The 20,473-nt window shown below is 44.0% G+C and overlaps 1 protein-coding gene across 4 annotated transcripts in view; it reads left to right on the top strand.

Annotated features, from left to right (window-relative positions):
• SMAD9 (SMAD family member 9) overlaps positions 1-20,473 on the top strand; it is a 64,509-nt gene that overhangs the window by 31,800 nt on the left and 12,236 nt on the right. For all 4 annotated transcript variants that reach the window (XM_047756024.1, XM_047756026.1, XM_047756025.1 and 1 more), the window contains 3 exons: positions 8,215-8,837; positions 12,631-12,888; positions 19,648-19,869. In XM_047756024.1, the coding sequence (XP_047611980.1) occupies positions 8,426-8,837; positions 12,631-12,888; positions 19,648-19,869 (892 nt within the window). In that variant the 5' untranslated portion in view covers positions 8,215-8,425. The remainder of the gene's footprint in view (positions 1-8,214; positions 8,838-12,630; positions 12,889-19,647; positions 19,870-20,473) is intronic.

Raw genomic sequence — 20,473 nt, 5'->3', positions numbered from 1 at the left:
TTAAGTCTTCCAATCCATGAACATAGGGTGTGTTTCCATTTACTTATGTCTTCTTTCATTTCTTTCAGCAATGCTTTGTTGTTTTTATTGTACGAGTGTTTCACCTCCTTGGTAGGTGAATAAATCTAAGTATTTTATCCTTTTTGATACTGATGGAAATGGGATTGTTTTGTAATTTCTTTTTCAGATCGTTCATTTTTAGTGAAGAGAAATGCAAATGATTTTTATGTGTTGACTTCGTATCCTTCCACTTTGGTGATTTTAGTTATTCTAATAACAAATTTTTAGAATAGAATCATTTGTGTATAGAATCATTAAGGTTGTGTATAGAATCATTAAGGTTTGTGTATAGAATCATTAAGGTTGTCTATGTATAAGATCATGCCATCAGCAAACAGATAATTTCACTTCTTTATTTCTAATTTGGATGCCTTTTATTTTCTCTTTCTTGCCAAATTGTTTTGGTTAGAACTTCCAGTGTTAGGTTGAAGAGAAGTGACAAAAGCCAGCATCCTTGTTCCTGATCTTAGAGGAAAAGCTTTCAGTGCTTCATCACTGAGTATGTTTGCTGTGGGCTTTTTATATATGGAATTTATTATGTTGAAATAGTTTCCTTTATTCCTAGTTTGTTGAGTGTTTTCTCATGAAAAGGTGTTGAAGGTTTTCACATGCCTTTTCTGCATCAGTTGAGATGATCATGTGTTTTTTCCCTTCCTTCCTATTAATATGGTATCACATTGATTGATTTTTATGTGTTGAACCATCCTTGCATTCCAGGAATAAGTCCCACTTGGTTATGGTATATAATTCCTTTGATATGCTGCTGGATTCAATTTGTTAATATTTTAATGAGAATATTTGCATTGATGTTTATAACCATATTGGAATAGTTTTCTATTCTTGTAGTGCCTTTGGTTTTTTTTTTTAATCTTTTTTTTAATTATTATTTCTAAGGGCCACATCTGTGGCATATGGTCATTCCTGAGCTAGGGGTCGATTTGGAGCCACAGTCAGTGGTCTCTGCCACAGCCACAGCAATGCAGGATCCAAGCTGCATCTGTGACCTATACCACAGCTCATGGCAATGCAGATCTTTAATCCATTCAGCAAGGCCAGGGATTGAACCTGCATCCTCATGGTTACCAGGTGGGTTCGTTACTGCTGAGCCACAACAGGTACTCCCTTGAAGTGCCTTTGTTGGCTTTGGTTTCAGGATAATCCTGGCTTCATGGAGTGAGAAATGTTCCCTCTTCAATTTTTGGAAAAGTTTCAAAAGGATTGGTATTAATTCTTTAAGCTTATGGTAGAATTCCCCAGTGAATTCATTCCATCCTGGACTCTGTTGGGAGATTTTTGACTTGTTCAGTCTCCTTCTAGTGACAGATCTATTTAGATTTTCTATTTTTTCTCCACTTTCTGTGGGTTATCTAATTTGTTAGAGTATGGTTGTTTGTTCATAGTATTCTTTTATAACATTTTATTTCTGTAGAATCAGTAGTTTGGTTTCATTGATTTTTTTTCTATTGATTTTCTGTTCTCTGTTTTGTTTATCTCTGTTCTAATCTTTATTATTTCTTCCCTTTACTAGCTTTGAGTTTAGCTTGTTTTTAATTTTCTAGCTCATTAAATTGTCCTAGTCTTTAATGTCTAGATCCCAAAAGGAGAAAAAGATAAACAAAAGGGGGTGAGGTGGAGAAAAGGTGTCAGCCCTTTAGGTCCCCTGGAAGTCACTTCAACCAGAGGGCGAGGGGCTTTCAACAGTTGTGGGAGGTGCAAGATCAATGGCTGCCCTCCAGTTTGTTTGCACATCTGTCATCAGAAATAGCAGTCAGTGATCTGAGCCCATATCCCTGATCTCTGGAGGATGGGGTCCTTTTTGCCTGCTTTGGCTCCCAATGGAAGCTGTGCAAGCTGCTGCCAAGAGATATGGACTAGATGACTTCTCCTGGTAAGAACTGAATTTGGCCCCAGTTAGCCACAATTTACCACCCAAGTCTTCAAAGTTACAAGCTTTCAGTTGACTCCATAGTTTGAAAATAATTACATTAGACAGATTCTACTAATGTAATAGTTGTCTGGATAGGGAGGCAGATTCCTGGTGTTTCATACTCTGCCATCTTCTTAGAATCCTCTTCCTCTAGTCTTTTTAAAGGCTCTCCCCCAGCACCTAATGGAGTCAGAATAGTTAGCTGTCCTCTTCAGTTTCTTCCCCATCTTGCTCATTCTTTCTCTTTTTCCTCTTCTTCTAATTCAGTGGGTTTTCTTTTTTTTAAAATCTTTTGATTGTCACAAGTTCTTTTAAGAATTTGAAGAAAAATATCCATGGACTGTTGGACTGTCTCCCTAGAAAAATCCAGATTTGCACAATTACCCCAAATGATCAGACAATTCAGATGTCCAAAGGTGCCCTGAAACCCTGCCATGGAAGCCCCCATCATAAAGATGCCTGTCTGTCATCACCCTCTGACTCTGCAGGCAGGAGGTATTCTGCCCTCACTGAGGGACTGGTGAATGGGAAGTACCCTCTCACAGACTTGCAGGAAGTCTCTGAAAACAGAAAAACCTCTTTCTCAGAACGTGAAATCATCACACCAATTCCATGTTTATCCATCAGCTGGCATGTTTATCCAAGAATTTTAAATTGTACATGTATGAGGTGGTTTCTTATGCTTTGTGAGGCAAACTTGTGATTGTCACTCATTGGAAACATACAGGGATGGCAGGCTAGTTTAAATGAGGACAAATCTGAATTAATCAGATAAACATCTAGGTATTTGTGTGTCTGTGTGTTTTAAGCCTGGTTTCTCTTCAAGTGTGTACAGATATGATATATGTATGTGCCAGTGGTGATAATAGCAGCCACAGGCACATATTCTAGACAGATGTTCTTTGGGGTGTGTTTTAGAAGATGTTAAATGCCATATTAATTGCTGGTTTACAAAAAGTGCTGTGAGAGTAGTCAGGGAAACAGTCTGTTTCTTTAAGGGGATTAAATTTCCTTGGGCAAGTGTGTTCAGATTTTAAATTTCTGAAATAAACTGTCTTATGGAGGGGATACCAAGGTGTACTTAATGCTGGCCATGGAATAGAGGGTCCAGATTGATAAGGCTGAAAAATTCAAACACAAAACAATTAATGAAATAGCAATGTTCTGTCATGAGTGTTTCTGGAGGAGGACCTTGCAGAATGGACACTGCGGGCTGACTGGGCTGTATGTACAGCCTTGCGGGTGGTGTAGACTTTTCTTGACCATGTTGAGCCAGAAGCAATGCCCATGAAGGCTTGTTCAGTGGTTCCATGTGTCCAGTGCTAATACATGCTGCAGAGCAGACAGCCAACACACCCATCTTAAACAGTATTTTGTGAATTTTATTTTCTTCAGAATGGAATTCATCAATTGAATCTTCCAGTGAGGCCAAGTAAGTGGAAATAATCTTGAGTGACTGCTAACAGGAGTTGGATTTAAACTGACAGCTTAAGAATAAAAACCTCACATCTCCCCTGCTTTTACCCAGCCTGGCAAATTGGATTTTAGTATGAAATGATGTGCAGTTAAATCATGGTGTGTACGTGTGGTCAGGGCTGCTTTCTCTCACATGGTCCTGTTTATTTTTTTTAAAACTTGAAAATGAGAAGTTGTTTTGCTTTCTTAGTTGGGGTTTATTGTAAAACTCCGATGCCGGAAAAAGAAAGAACAGTATGGTTTTTGCGCCGTGAGTGTGTGATGTGGACCACAAGTGACCCGGAGAAGGCACGGTCGTGGTGCTCTTTTCCTTCTGCGCAAAGGAGGAGAGCTGTCATGGGCACCAGATGGTGCTTGTGGATGTTTAATAGTCTGAAGGCCTTGATGATGGTGCCACAAACAGTGGCAAACACAGTCACGCCAACTGTACATTTCCACTCTTATTCTCCAGTGGTGATAAAAAATAATGCCAGAGAGAAAGCACCGAGGAGAAATGGGGGCCCTGTGTTGTGCTGATAGATGGCATTTGTCATTAAAGGGGTTGATTTGACCACCGTGGGAAGAAGAAATTATTTTGCCTGGCCCCGTGCAGTAGAGCGTCATGGGTGATGGGCTCCCCCTTGGGGTAGCTACATAGCGTCAAGAACTGAGGGCGTCACGTAATCCCATGTAGCCATCGCCCGACAGACCGTCCCAGTGAGCCCCAGCCCCCTCTTGATCCGCAGTTGAGGAAATGAGGGGCCCTGGAGCGTCCATGTGACTCGCCCAAGGTCGTGCAGTTGATCTATGCCAAGATACACAATTTCCTTAGAAAAGTGAGAATTTAACCACAAAAAATGTATTAGAAAAGTATCTTCATCTGCCAAATTAGGTATCTTTTTTTTTTTAATGGCCACACCCCCGGCATATGGAAATTCCGAGACCAGGGATTTAATTCAGGCCTCAGCTGCAGCAGCACCAGATCCTTTAACCCACTGTGCCAGGCCAGGGATTGAACCCATGGCTCCACAGCAACCTGAGATGCTGCCGTCAGATTCTTAACCTGCTGCTCCATAGCAGGAACTCTTGATTTCTTAACCCACTGCTCTGCAGCGGGAACTCTGATTCATTTTTTCACATTTAAAAAAGATATCAAACAAGTGTAGAGCATCATATTTTGAACATCTGCAGACCCCCCAACCAGCTTCATTAAAACGTTAACTTTTCTTTACAGGACCTAAATATATATTTTTAATTCATGTTTTTATTAAAATTTTTATTAAGGTATAATTGATTTACAGTGTTGTGTTAGTTTCAAGTGTACAGCGCAGTAATTCAGTTGTGTATAAGCCCACACATGTACATATAAATATATATGTACACTTTTCCTTCCCTACCCAGAGATCACTACTATGAATTTGTTGTTTATTACTCTAAGATTCTTAATTTGATTCTCCAAGGCCTCCCCCAGTGGACGGGCGTTTGTGTAATGGGACAGGAGCTGTGTCTTGTGGCAATAAAATCATAGTTTTGGAGCCACTGAGAGACTCATAAAGATGTGGAATGTGGGTGAGATCAGACAGCAGAGCCAGGGTGGCTGGGATTTCCCCAGGCAACGAGGAGGGACGGGCCCCTGGAAGTCACTCATCCAGGTGACCCTCAAACAGACAGGCTTCGAGGAAGTGTATGCTTTAGGAGTAATACTTTTCACACACTTTTGGATTGTAACCCGTAATAACAAACAAACTTTGCATGGTGACCCTCAGCACTTGCACATGTACACACACACACTGCCCACACACACTCACAGAACACCTACCTCCGAATGAAAAAATGTAATGGGCGTTCCCGTCGTGGCTCAGCGGAAATGGATCTGACTGGCATCCAAGAGGACGCAGGTTCAGTCCCCGGCCTCCATCAGTGGGTTAGGGGTTCAGCGTTGCCGTGAGCTGTGTTGTAGGTCGCAGACACAGCTCGGATCCAGAGTTGCTGTGGCTCGGGCGTAGCCTGGCAGCTATAGCTCCGATTCGACCGATAGCCTGGGAACCTCCACGTGCCGCGGGAGCAAAAGACAAAAAAAAAAAAAAAAGACAAAAAAAGGCAAAAAAAGATAATACCTATTCTTTCTTTGTTTTGTTTTTGTTTTTGTTTGGTATTTTGTCTTTTTAGGGCCACACCCGCAGCATATGGAGGTTCCCAGACTAGGGGTCAAATCGGAGCTACAGATGCTGGCCTATACCACAGCCACAGCAGCACTGTGGATCCCTAACCACTGAGCAAGACCAGGGATCAAACCCAAAACCTCATGGTTCCCAGTCGGATTCGTTTCTGCTGTGCCACGATGGGAACTCCCCTATCCTGTCTTTGTTCATTACCTTGCAATGTGGTCTATTTTATTGTTTTTACAAAAACCATTTTGTTCCAATAAATTGATTTCACAGGCCATAAATAGATAGGAGCCCTCAGTTAAAATAACAACAAACAAACGCTGGTTTAGAGAACTGTTATTTGTTTCATGGAGCAGAAGTTTTTTAAAGGGTGCATTTAGTTTAACTCTGCTGAACGTCTTATATAAATAACATTTTCTACTGCTGACCTAGGCCTAAAGATTTATGCCACAATTTACTAATAACAACCCCCCTGTGAAACTAAGCAGAATTCAAAGGGGTTCAGATTATTCTGTGTTACTTTTCCTCTTCAGAGCTCCTGACTCTTTTCAACCACTGCTTTAAGGCAGCTTGTCTCAATTAAGTAAACAGAGCTCCAACAGAGTGACTTAACTATACTTCATAAATTCATGATTGTTAAGCCACAAAATCAACCTTTCCAAATAAAACTGAGTGTAAGTCAAACTGCCAAGAGAAAAAGAACAGCTATCAAGCCCTTAACTCTCTTTTTCACCCTAATTTACCTCTCTCCGTACAATGCTGACTAATCTGTCTGAGGAATAAAATAAGGTAAGTGTTGCTTCGTATTTATTGAACGTCACCAACTTTTGTGTAACCAGGCTGCCCTCCTCCTCACTGAGCTGCCTGATGAGCAGGGGTTGTGGTAGCACCTTTGTTTAAAGAGGGGCGGTAACTTTCCCACCAGGAAGGTGCAGCTTTCCCTCCAAGGAAGCAAAGGAGAAAAGTATGTTTAATGCGTATTGAACAAGCAGTTGTTGGAGATGATGAGCTGGGTTGATTCTAAGATGCTAAAACGAGTCAGCTCACTCCAAAAGATTACCAACAGCCACTTTACATGTGCATAAGGTAGGGTTTCTAAAATCTGGAAGAAGGGAGGGTTTTGTTTAAGCCAGCTATTTCGCAGGAAAGGAAATGCAGTTCTACCTCAGGAAATTTAAATGGGACTGCTGAATAACTGGGAAGGAATGTCTCCTTTGGATGAGAGGGCAAAGAAGAATTCAACTGATTTTCAGGGAGAATAACTAATGTGACAGCAGTGCATTTTTGTGGACGCCTGTGTATGTGACTGAGTGAAGCTTCTAGAACCTTTTGGTCTTATGCCCCCCCCCTTTTACTTTTGAGAATTATTGAGAACTCTAAAGAACCTTTGTTGATGTGACTTATGTCTATCAATTTTTTAAAAAATCATTTTAGGAACTAAATGTGAGTAACTTAAAAATATTTACTGATTGATTAAAATACAACAATAAACGCATTACACATTAACATAAACATTTTTCCTTTAAAAAACTAGATTTTGGGGGAGTTCTTGCTGTGGTTCAGTGGGTTAAGGATGTGGTGTTGTCTGTGCAGTGGCTTGGGTCACTTTGGAGTCACAGGTTCGATCCCTGACCCAGTACAGTGGGTTAGGGATCTGGCATTGTCACAGCTGTGGTGTAGGTCACAACTGTGGCTTGGATTCAATCCCTAGCCCAGGAACTTCTCTATGCCCCAAGTGCAGCCAAAAAAAAAAAAAAGAAGAAGAAGAAGAAAAGAAACACCAGAAGATTTTTCTCCCAGATAGTACCAAAGGTATTATCATTTTATATTTGTGCAAGTCTCTTTAATGCCTGGTTTTCTGTATGACACTTGGATTCTCACATCTGCTCCTGCATTCAATCTGTGGTTTGTTGTTTGGGTCTAAGTCATGGGGAGAATCCAGCACACACAGATGTGTAGCTGGGAAAGAAAGGACTGACTGCTCATCCCCAGGGGTCCTCGGGCCACACTTTTGAGAGCCACTGTCCTCTAGAGGAACTTGGAGGAATATATGACATAAGTGAGATTATTAATGTTCCTGCTTTGTTTTTCTTTTTCAGTTATTTATGTGTATATTTTGCTCAATGAAGTCTTGTCACTTGTGCAGACTATAAATGAGAGAGGAAGTGTCATGAGCATGTGGAGGAAAGATCACAGAGGCCCTAGAAACCCAGGCAGGAAAGCTTACACTTGCGAAACCAGGAAGCCACTGTAATTTCCCAGACAGGAAAAGGACTTGTTAAAAGTTGTCTTTGGAAATACATGGGTTAGCACTGGAGGAGAGGGCCTAATTAGAGGTGCTGCAGTATTGAAGGGGACTGGGAAGGTGGGGCAGGGACCAGATGTTGGCAGAAATGGACAGAAAGGTTCAAAATGTGAAAAACAATTCAAAGGCAGAATTAACAAGACTTGGATATAGGGAATTAAGGAGAGGGAAGAGTCAAAGATGACTAAGAGTTTTCAAGTCTAAAACATTTGAAGAATATTTTCTCCTGTACATCCAACCTTTAGCATTTTTTGAAAGTCTCTAATCCTGTGTTTTTGTTTTTGGTTTTTTTTAATTAGAGTTGGGCAGCCCATTCCAGGCCTTAGGAGAAAATCCACTTCGCAGCCAAAATTGGTCCCAGTTCCTTCCAGAAGAAAGGGAAGACTTATGACGTCCCTGGCGAGTTGGCACCTATGACATCCTGGAAGGTGTCCTTGCTTATTTCCCTCGGGCCGTGAAGGGCTTCGGGTCCAGTTCACAGCTTCGCTGGACGCCCGCAGTGCGCCTCTTATGCACTCCAGCACCCCCATCAGCTCCCTCTTCTCCTTCACCAGCCCCGCAGTGAAGAGACTGCTCGGCTGGAAGCAAGGAGATGAAGAGGAAAAGTGGGCGGAGAAGGCGGTGGACTCTTTAGTGAAGAAGTTAAAGAAAAAGAAAGGAGCCATGGACGAGCTGGAGAGGGCCCTCAGCTGCCCAGGGCAGCCCAGCAAGTGCGTGACGATTCCCCGCTCCCTGGACGGGCGGCTGCAGGTCTCCCACCGCAAGGGTCTGCCCCACGTCATTTACTGCCGAGTGTGGCGTTGGCCCGATCTCCAGTCTCACCATGAGTTGAAGCCCCTGGAGTGCTGTGAGTTCCCGTTTGGCTCCAAGCAGAAAGAGGTGTGCATTAACCCCTACCACTATCGCCGAGTGGAGACGCCAGGTGGGTTTTCTCCGTGGTTTATTGTAAGAGCTAAGAGAGCGTGTCCCAGCTGGTGGAGAGACGTGAGGCACCCCCAGAGGAAGGGCAAGGAGTGGGGGTAGGCTCAGTTTGGAGGAACTGATCCACGATTTCGTAGTCAGAGAAATCTAGACAAGCTATCTCTTTTCTGTATACATGTAAGCTATGCGTGATTTTGAAAAAGGCAGTTTTATTTGGAGGTATTTTGGAATCATCTATGAGTTCTTAAAAAGTCTCTGCATGGCCTTGACATGATCAACTGTAAAAAATAAGCATCTCCTTCCCGCCCCCTCTTCTTGAACTCAGCTCTGCTGAGCTAAACTGTCTGCCGCTTTCCCCAAGCTCAAGTAGTGGAGGTATCTGCTACCTGCGTCTGAAGACAGCCAAGGAAAGAGTTGCTGGAAATCACCCGAGCTCTGGGAAATGGCCCAGGTCCGTTAAGAGGCGGTTCTGTCTAGCAAGACAGGCAGGGGTTAGAGTCAGCCTGCCGCCTGGCTCCTGGGTTCAATTTACCCTGCAGAAGCCCTGGGTAAGTTGTGCCCAGCTTACAGAAGTCTTAGCGAGGTGACTTTTCAGGCTCCCAACTCCTGCATCATGTTGTAAAACTGTTTTCAAGGAAGTCACCTGCTTGTGCATGGATGCTTCTCACAGTCACATCATCCCGGATACGGGATGAGACTGTTTGGAGAAAGTCCCCAGAATGATATGGGCTGATTCTGGGTGAATCTTCCAAAAAGGAAAAATCAGTGTTTATTTGAACCTTATTAACACCGTGTTAAAGGAGCAACATTGAAAAGAAGTCGTATGTCACTTACTGTGTCAGGTCCTCACTTTCAGACAAGTCAGTTTTTTATTCTTCTGTATTCATGGAACACATACAAGAAGAGTGAATGGCTTACCATCCCGGTCCTTTTTGCACGGTGATGTTGACTATTTGTTTTATAGTGTCGTAAGATGATGTACACAACTACGGGTTTCTGAAGGAGGAAGAAATTGTTTCTCTGTTACCCTCATCTGTAGTGGTTTAATTGGAAACTTTTCATCTACTTGTTTGAGTATATAGTCAACCTGTAGAGCTGAAAATTATTGCTTGTTAAGAAGAGACAAATGTATGCTAGTGGATAAATGGTGGGCTTTGGATGGATGTTATTGTTACTGTGTAGTTCTCGTTGTTGTCTATTTACTCCAAAACCTTTACTTTTTCTGAGAGCTTTTATCGGTACTTGCAGGTGGTAACAAATGCCTAGTGTGATGTGAAGCAAGTGCTTCAGCAGCTGTCTCCAGAAACAACCTTTTTTTAAAATTTTTTTGCTTTTATTATTTTTTAATTTTTTTGCTTTTTAGGGCTGTGCCCATGGCATGTGAAGTTCCCAGGCTAGGGGATGAATCAGAGCTGCAGCTTCCAGATGACACCACAGCAACACCAGATCTGAGCTGTGCCGGTGACCTACACCATAGCTCATGGCAATGCCAGATCCTTAACCCATTGATCAAGGCCAGGGATTGAACCCACATCCTTATGGATACTAGTCTGGTTCCTTACTACTGAGCCACAATGGGAACTGCCAGAAGCAACTTTTTTTTTTTTCTTTTTTAAGGCCACACCTGCTATGGAGGTTCCCAGGCTAGGGGTCTAATCGCAGCTACAGCTGCTGGCCTACACCACAGCCACAGCAGTGCAGGATCAGAGCTGCATCTGTGCCCTACACCACGGTTCCCGGCAACGCCAGATCCTTAACCCACTGAGCAAGGCCAGGGATCGAACCTGCAACCTCATGGTTCCTCGTCGGATTCTTTGCACTGTGCCACGACGGGAATTCCCAAAAACAGCCATTTTTAATCATCCTTGCCTAGTTCTTTAGCTAGTTCCCTCTATTATTACTAAAAATTACAGAGACAACTCTAGATAATATGCATATCCATCTGTTTCCAAATTTATCATTTTTAGATAATTTCATTGACTCTAACATAAAAGGTGAGGATATAGCTAATTTATATTAACTTCTTCCTTTCTTCCTCTTCTCAGTCTATTTTTTGGTTTACAGTTCATATTATTTTTTGGCTATTCTACTTGTTTCCATTGTGGGATTTGGGGAAAGAATTATTTTCCCTTAGAAGAGCATTGGTCCCTTGCCTTCTGCTGTCCAGCATTGGTGATGGGAAGTTGTAAGTCGTTTTCTCATGTCCTTGTAGGTGACTTTGAGGTGATCCCTTGGGAGCTTTTAGAATATTCAGTTTGTCCTTAGATGTTTGAAATTCAAGATGGTATGACTAGGTCTGGGTCTTTTTTCATTCACTGGGCTGTATGCTCTGTGGCTTGTTTCAATTGGATGACATAGATCCTTTCTTAGCTCTGAGATGTTGTCTTCTATTATTCCTTTGATGGCTTCCTCCCTCTGTGTTCTTTGCTTCTCTTTCTGGAACTTATACTGGTCCAAAGTTGCCCCTCAAGAGCACTGATGGAGTAATGTCTTTCTGACAAGCCTTGTAACACTTTAGACGTCAGTAGGAGCTTGGAATGCCTGGACAGTGCTTGCTCCAGAGAATTGCATCTGCTCCCGTTTTTGTATAGGAGAATAAATCTTTTTTTTTTTTTTGCTTTTTAGGACCATACCTGCAGCTTATGGAGGTTCCCAGGCTAGGGGTCTAACAGAGCTGCAGCCGCTGACCTATGCCACAGCCACAGCAACGCCAGATCCAAGCCGTGTCTGTGACCTACACCACAGCTCACAGCAACGCAGGATCCTTAACCCACTGAATGGGGCCAGGGATTGAACCTGTGTCCTTGTGAATACTAGTAGGATTCGTTAACTGGTGAGCCATGAAGGGAACTCCCAGGAGCAGAAATCTTTTAAGAGTGTGGAGCCCGAAGGAAATACACTAACATGAGCAAACTGTATTTTTAAGTTCTCTATTGCTGCTATTATCTACTTATTCACCTTTATCATTATTCACTGTTTATCTTTTACTTTGATTTTTAGTTACCTTTAAATCTTTCTGGTAAAGACAAACAGAATGGTTTTACTTACCAGCAATATGGAGCCAAAAAATTTAGGCTGGTTTATCTAAATACTTCAACGTGATTCCCAAAGTAAAAATATTCTGTGCATGACTTGGGGTTTCTTTGCAACTGAGAGAAACTGATTTTGCCTGGGGTGGGGGGACCACTGTTTGGGCAGGATCAAAGGAAGGAAGACTTGAACAGTTGGTTGTCCAGAGGGCCAGGTCAGAGGGCAGCTGTGGTCATTTCTGCTGTAGGAATGAATAGGCAGTTTCTTTATAGATGGCTGACGTCAGAATGATTCTCCTCTGAACTTTTTGTTGGAGTTCCCACTGTGCTGGGATAGGCAGTGTCTTTGCACCACCGGGACGCAGGTTTGATCCATGGTCCAGCACCGTGGGTTAAGGCTTCCTCATTGCCACAGCTGAGGTGTAGGTTGCGATTGTGGCTCAGATACGATCCCTGGCCTGGGAACTCCATATGCTGCTGGGCAGCCTAATAATTAATAATAATAATAATAATAGTAATAATATAAACTTTCCCTTTTTTGGCCACGAGGAGAGAAGCCAGAGTGTTAGTTTGATTCATAAGCTCCCTTTTGGGGAAGAAAAGGGACCTTTCTGGACGGTGTCACGATGAGCACACAGAATGCTGGGCAGGTCCTTCCCAAAGGAAAGGCAGAATTTGGTCATCTAGAAATGCACAGAGCAGCCAGCATCCCCTCTGTTTTGCGCCCACGAGCCCATGTTCTGACCGGTTCCTTCCTCCTCCCAGTGCTGCCTCCCGTGCTGGTGCCCAGACACAGCGAGTACAACCCGCAGCTCAGCCTCCTGGCCAAGTTCCGCAGCGCATCCCTGCACAGCGAGCCGCTCATGCCGCACAACGCCACCTACCCCGACTCCTTCCAGCAGCCTCCGTGCCCCGCCTTCCCGTCGTCGCCGGGACCCCCGTTCCCGCCATCCCCTTGCACTGGCGGCTACCCTCCCTCCCCGGAAAGTCCTTCGGAGCCGGAGAGCCCCTTCCAGCACTCAGGTCAGTGACAGCTGCGGTCTCCTGGAGCGTGACCCAACACGGTCGTGGGCGGTGGGGCCATCTCGGTGATAACCTCTGTCACATCTCCCACAGCTGTCTCCTGGGGCCATTGGACCCTGCCCACCTTCCAACCTGATCAGGACTCTACCTATTTTGGAGCAGTTTCTGTTTCTTTCAATAAAATAAGGAATATCCGGAGCTAACAGGTTCCTAAGGGCATACGCAAATGCCTTTGGTGCTGGATGTTGCGATCTGCCTCATTTGATCTTCTGTCCTCATTTATTTAACAGATAATTTATTGAACTATTATCTGCAAGCATTGTCTTAGGGTGCTGAAAGCTCCAAGATGTCTTTGCTCTAGTTTCTAGTTCTAATCCTCTGGAAGCTCTTAGAAGCTAAATGGATTGGAACGGCATCCCCTGGGAATGTCCAGGGTTTTTGTTTGTTTGTTTGTTTGTTTTAAGGAGTTAGAAATAAGATGACAGGATACTTCTCTAGTGGAACTTCCCTAACAGGAAGATTTGGCCTGAGGGCAGGTAGTGTGGGGGATCAGTGCTAGGACTTTTCTTTGACTGCCCCTTTCAGCAATCCCAGGGAGTTTGTTCTTGCAAAAGATGGGGCTGCATTTCAGTGCAGAAGAGACGGAGTCCCCAGCTCCTGCTGGTGCTGTCTCCCTTTTTGCTCTGGGAAGCCAGCAGAGTGTCTTGAAGACAGAGCTAGTCAGTAAATATTTGCGGAACTGAAAAAGCCTATGGATACACACTGCTATGTATAAAATGGATAATCAGCAAGGACCTGCTAGATAGCACAGGGAACTCGACTCCATATTTTGTGATAACCTATATGGGAAAAGAATCTGAAAAAGAATGGATATATGTATGTAAATAACTGAATTACTTTGCTGTAACCTGAAACTAACACAACCTTGTAAATCAACTATACTCAAATATAAATGAAAATTTGAGGGAAAAAAAAAAAAACCTATGGGAATTCCCACTGTGGCCCACCGGGTTACGAACCTGACTAGTATCTGTGAGGATGCAGATTTGATCCCTGGCCTTGCTCAGTGGGTTAAGGATCCATTGTTGCCGTGAGCTATGGTGTAGGTCACAGACACAGCTCAGATCCTGCGTTGCTGTGGCTGTGGTGTAGGCAGGCAGCTGTAGCTCCAATTGGACCCCTAGCCTGGGAACCTCCATGTGCCACGGGTGCAGCCCTGAAAAGCGTGCGCGCACACACCCACACCCACCCACACACACACACACACACACACACACACAGAAGAAGAATATCCAGAGCTAATAAGTTCCTGAGGACGTGCATGAACACGCCTGGTGCAACAGATATTTGTTGAACTCTCATTATCTGCAAGCATTGCCTTAGGGTGCAGAAAGGAGAGTTAAACTGTCCATAAAAATTGTCCTCAAAGAACTTATAAAATGTGGGAAGATAAAGAAGGAGTTGCCTTCCCAGTTATTCCATGATCCCTCCCCCCCGCCACAACAATAATGCTCCCACTGATTTCCATATACAACCACTGTCTCATTTATCGCCCTGTGTTATGTCATTCCCTGTGTGCTGGTCTCCCGCACTCGGTGGTCAGTTGTCTTCTCTCCTGGGCGCTCAGCACAGAGCCGAACATGTTCCTTTGTTGATTACCTACCAGCTGTCACTCCCTTGATGAGCGTGAGTGCATTACCACAGGCCTCTGGAACTTGGCAGTAGAGCTCAGGTTATAGACGCAGATTTTACTGAGTCAGGAAGCAGTGACTGAGCACCTGCAGAGAGCTGGGCCCTGCCCTAGTCTAGAGGCACAGTGCTGACTGACGGTGACCGTGGCCTCTGCCCTTCCAGAGGCAGTGACTGTTGAGAACAGTTGTGTGAATAAGTAACCAGGTGTGTTAAAGGCTGAAGCCGTCCAGGCAGGTAACTCTAAGGACCTGAACTAAAGAGGGGATGTGGGCACCATTGTAAATCAACTTAGGCTTCAATAACACTTTTAAAAATGAGAAAAAAAAAAAAAAGAGAGAAAGGATGTGGCAATGGAAAGAAGACAATGAACTTGAGGAGGTAGAATCCACGGGAGAGAGAAGGCTGGTGCTGGAAGGAAGAGCAGGAGTCATTCACGCAGTGGAAGAGACGGCTGAGGTCTTGCAGTGGCTGAATTCACTGAGAAAGGGACACAGAGAAGAAGAAGTCCTTTGAAGACAAACCATCATTAAGGTACAGGAGGATACTTAGGTTCCAGAATACATATTTACATAAAACACATTTGGGCTATAAAGATTTCCTGTACTGACTCCTCCTGCCCTGGTTAAACTAAAGGTTGATGTCCCCCTCCCCCAATCACCCACAAACAATAGACCCCAACACTGATGCAGAAGCCAAGCTGGTTTATTTCTCGCAGAGGGAACAGCATGCAGAAGCCAAGCTGGTTTATTTCTCACAGAGGGAATAGCCCTTCTAATTACAGAGAAATAATTATCTTCTGTAGGATTCACAGGGAAATGACAACCTGAATAAACTGATCCATAGATAAACTAGAAAGAACTTTTGAGAGGAACTGGCTCAGCTCATTAAATTTTTTTATTATAGTTGATTTACAATGCTGTACACATGTCTGCTGTAAAAATTTTTTTAGTAGCTTTATTAAGATGTAATTTACAGAAGTTCCCATTGTGGCACAATGGGAATCAGCAGTGTCTCTGCAGAGCCAGGTATGATCCCTGGCCCCAGACAGTGGGTTGAAGGATCTGGTGTTGCTGCAGTGGCTCAGATCTGATGCCCAGCCCAACCCTGACCCAGGAACTTCATATGCTGTGGGGCGGCCAAAACAGAAAAAAAAATATATATATATATATAATTTACATGCCATATAATTTATCCATTTAAATGTGCAATTCAGTGGTTTTCCATGTATTTAGTTTTCATATATTATATATAACTTCATATTGTATATAATATAAATATAGATTCATGTGTTATGTATAAAGTTGTGGCAAAATATATGTTGCATAGCATTTTCTCTTTTGACCACTTTTAAGTGTACAATCTGGTGGTGTCAAGTACATTCACAATGTTGTTCAGCCATCACCACCATCTATTTCCAACATTTTTTTTTTATCACTGCAAAGAGAAACTCTGTACTCATTAAGCTATAGCTCCCAATTCCCTCTTCCTCCAGCTCTGGGTAAACGTTAATCTACCCTCTGCCTCTATCGGCTTGCTTGTGGTAGGTGCCTCATATAAATGGAACCATACAATAGTTGTTTCTGTGTGTGTCTGACTGTCTTCACTTAGCTTAATGTTTCCACAGCTCATCCATAGTGTCGCACGCATCAGTCACTCCACTTTCGTGACTGGACAGTACTGCAGTGAAGGGATATATATACCACATCTAAAAAACATCTGTTTGTTAGTGATGGATACTTGGGTTGTTTGCACCTTTTGGATCTTGTGAGTCGTGTTTCTATGACCATTGATGTGCAAGTATTTGTTCAAGTCTCTGCTTTTCGTTCCTTTGGGTACATACTGGACATGGAACTGCTGGGTCCTATGGTAACTCTGTGTTCAGCCTCTTAATTTTGTAGATAGATTGACTCAAGGACCTGTGAAAGCATTCCCTCTCTTAACTTTTTTACCAAGGTCACGGTTTATTTTCTCTCAGCGAAATGCCTTATCACCAGTACTGCCGTGTGGTCTGTGGACCACTTGCATTAGAATTACTGGCATTGCCTGTTAAAACTTATGTGGCTGCACCCAGCAGCAGATCTACAGACACACATTTGCTGGGGGTGGGCCCAGGAGTCTGCATTTTAACAGGTTCCAATGGTGGTTTTCATGCACACTGAAGTGTGAGAACTCCTTGGCTGGACAATGCAGTTCAGCAAAGAAATACAGACCCAAATTTTAATACCATTGAACTCCACCACTAATATAACAAGACTGTTCTAAAGCATCGTTAGGCGTGTGTGCAGAGGGAGGGAGTCAGTTGTTCTGAAGGCCTCACTGAAGAGTTTTCCCTCTGCGTCAGGAGTTTTTATCATTATGAATTAATTTCTGATAAGATGTTATCCACCGAATGCGTACCATTCACCTACTTATAATCACCGTCCAATCATAAAACCGCTATTTGGGGAGAAGAACCTTCCTCAGGGTGCCTTGGGCACAAGGTTATAATTAGGTTTCAGCCTGTGTTCTGTGTTTGGGGGGCATATTTTGAACTGTCTGCAGACAGAGCATCCCTGTGGGCATGGGACAGTCTGTGGCCACAGAGGAACTGAAAATTAAGCTTGCTACACAGACAACTTAGTTTCCTCTGTTTTGAAAGCCAGGTAAAGGCCTCTTCTGCATTGGAGAAAAGCTTGGAGAATGGCTCCAAGACTTGAAAATCTCATCATGAAGTCATTTGAACCCAATGATAACTCAGAAGTCAGAGGGAAAATAGATCAACCCTGTAGCGAGGGGCTCAGGACAACCAGTTTCTCCTGGAGGACCGTCCCAGTGTCACTAAAAATGGCCCCCTTACACGGCCGGTCTCTCAGGCCACCAAACCCAGGAGTTTAACGGCAGACAGGGTTGGATCATGCTGTCTTTGTGTCTGTCTGTTTGACACGCCTTCGTTTGACTGCTTTTTTTTTTTTAGCTGATGCACCGCCCCCGCCTTAATCATGCCACAGAAGCCCTGGGGGACCCTGAATGACCAACCTGTAGATGCCACAGCTGATAGTCATTTAGTGCTCTTGGTGCCTAGTGGAGGTAAATTTGCAGACAGACAGCTAAAATGTAGCTGTTTTCCAAGAGTATTTCCTATTACCATCCCCTTTCTTAAAAACAAATAAAACCAAAAGAGGAACAAAATGTGCTGGTCTCGTGTGTTGTAAGCGGCAGATAGCATGGTTTTGCATTTTGACGTTGGCCTCCCTCAGCGCCACAGAATGAAAGTGTTGTGGGTCATTCTGGTTCATGGAATACATTTAAAAATGTAACCCAACATTTAGAAGTGTGTATTTCTTGGTGTTTTAGTATGACACTAGGTATTTAAGTTACTGTTTCTTCCAACTGTGTGTATGTGTATGTGGTCCCTGCCCCCCCCAGGGCCGCACCTGAGGCACATGGAAGTTCCCCAGCTAGGAGTCGAATGGGAGCTGCAGCTGCCACCTACACCACAACCACAGCAACTCGGGATCCAGGCCACATCTGTGACCTACACCACAACTTACAGCAACACCAGATCCTTAACCCACTGAGCGAAGTGAGGGATCGAACCTGCATCTTCATGGATTCTAGTCGGGTTTGTTACCTATGAGCCACAACGGAAACACCCCAATTGTGTTTTTACTGTAATAGGTTTGTAGTGATATCTTTCACTCGGCTTAGAGAGGGTGCTCTTGGAAATACATATACATAGACATTTTTTATATGTAATTTTATTTGTCTTTTTTCATTTTTAAAGTTTTATTGAAGTATAGTTGATTTATAAGGTTGTGATAATTTCTGCTGTACAACAAAGTGATTCCATTACACCCACGTATACACACATTCATTCTCTTTCAGATTCTTCGCCCATGTAGACGATCACAGAACACTGGGTGGTGTTCTCTGTGCTGCACAGCAGGTCCCTGCTGGGCCGTCACGCCGTACACCTCAGTGTGCATATATCCCAGTCCCAGTCCCAAACCCCCAGTCCGTGTTTGTGTCTTATAATAGGCCAGATAAATGTTGCTCAAGTTTACTGTTCATATAGACCACATGGCGATCTGTATAAATGCTGATTTTGAGTCCCCATGTCTGGAGGGGCTCCAGGAATCTGCATTCCTGACACGCTCACAGGTGATGCAGGGGCTGCTCTCCAGGACCCACACGGTGAGAGAGGGTCTGGAGGAGTTTACTACTGAAGTAGCCCAGAGGGCATTCTTTCCTAAATGCAGGTCTGTTTGTAAATCAAATAATAACCCCCTAATTTATCTGTCTTAGTGCCTGTAGGAACACACTCTAGATACAAGAATTACTAGGATATTCAAAGAAAAGAAAGATACTATAGCAAATAAAAAGGCAGAGAAAGAGTATGGGTGGCAAAGAAAGCAAGAAAGAACTCTGCATTTTAGTTCCTGGTAACTTCCTTTGAAAACTTTGCTGTGAAAACATAACATGCATAGATTCCGTAATGAAATAGACGTCTCTCTTTAGTAGAGTAGCCAGTGATCCCATGTGTGCACAGAGGAGAATGTGAGTCTAAGTGGAAGTTTCCTTTTTCTTTCTTAAATAATTGAAAGTCCTATGCAGTGGTTTCTGTCTGGTTTTTATCACATCCAAACTAATGTTTTTCATCTTTACCTCATTAGAAAAGGATGCCTTTACCAGTTTGACACAGCAACGATAAGATGCTGTCTTTCATCTGTAAAGATGAGGTGACCTGCCAGCCTCCTCTTAGCTGTGTTTCTTTTAGGGGGGATGACATTTCCATGGATCCATTCATACCGTTGTCTGCCCCCATGCCCTGGTACTAATAAACATGTTTACAGAGGCTTCATCCCCGGGAGAGTCACAAGGAGAGCGGCCCTCGTGTCGCGGGTACGTGGACCAGATGCACTAACTGCAGACAGCTTCCGTGAAAGATACAGATTTGAAAAGACCACCTGCTTGGTCTTGCAGCCACCGCGCTGGGGCAGAGCGCCAGCCTGTCTGCTGGCGGGGTCGCGAGCGGGGAGGTGCGAGTGACTGTGCTAGTGATGTGCCATCCAGTGCGTTTTCTTTCAGATTTCCGGCCCGTTTGCTACGAGGAGCCACAGCACTGGTGCTCCGTCGCCTACTATGAACTGAACAACCGTGTCGGGGAGACGTTCCAGGCTTCCTCCCGCAGTGTGCTCATCGACGGGTTCACAGACCCCTCAAATAACAGGAACAGGTTCTGTCTCGGACTCCTTTCTAATGTGAACCGAAACTCAACGATAGAAAATACCAGAAGACACATAGGAAAGGGTAAAAGCAAATACGTAATTCCTTCCTGTCTTCTTCTGAGCTAAGATGTGGAATTAGAAACGAGCCGTGGCTTGGCTGCTGGACCTGGTGGGATGATCCTGGGGCCGGTGCGCTGGGAGACGGTTCTGGGGATACTGTCGGAAAAGGCGTGGGAGTTTTCAGGATCTCAGTCTCTCTGCCTCTGAGGTCGGCGGAGCATCTTCTGGAGGGTGGCTCGGGACGGGTACGAGGACGATGGACAAGATGATGAGTATGAAGGGAAGAGGAGATAATCCAACAGGCATGAGTTATTTTTGAATTATCTCAAGTGGTAAATAGGATACCTTCTGAAGAAGAGGTGTCCTGGCTGATTGTTTACATCGGGGAACGTTACCTTTAGAGACTGAGAAGTTACGTGGTTAAAGGTCATAACTGACTTATGCCGGGAAGCCTGCGGTAGGTGGCCGGGCCTCTCCTGTGTCCCAGCACTGTTACAGCAGCCCAAGAAGCACCAGCTTCACTGGAGTCTGGCCATGATGCTTTGGAACCCATCTTATGGGCATGATCAAATCCTGGCAGAGCGTGAGGTCTGGTTGAGGATCTTTAAGTTACTTTCGTTTATGTT

The sequence above is a fragment of the Phacochoerus africanus genome, chromosome 13 (genome assembly GCF_016906955.1).
Source record: "Phacochoerus africanus isolate WHEZ1 chromosome 13, ROS_Pafr_v1, whole genome shotgun sequence".
Classification (NCBI taxonomy): domain Eukaryota; kingdom Metazoa; phylum Chordata; class Mammalia; order Artiodactyla; family Suidae; genus Phacochoerus; species Phacochoerus africanus.
This window is presented reverse-complemented; position numbering and strand designations above follow the sequence as displayed.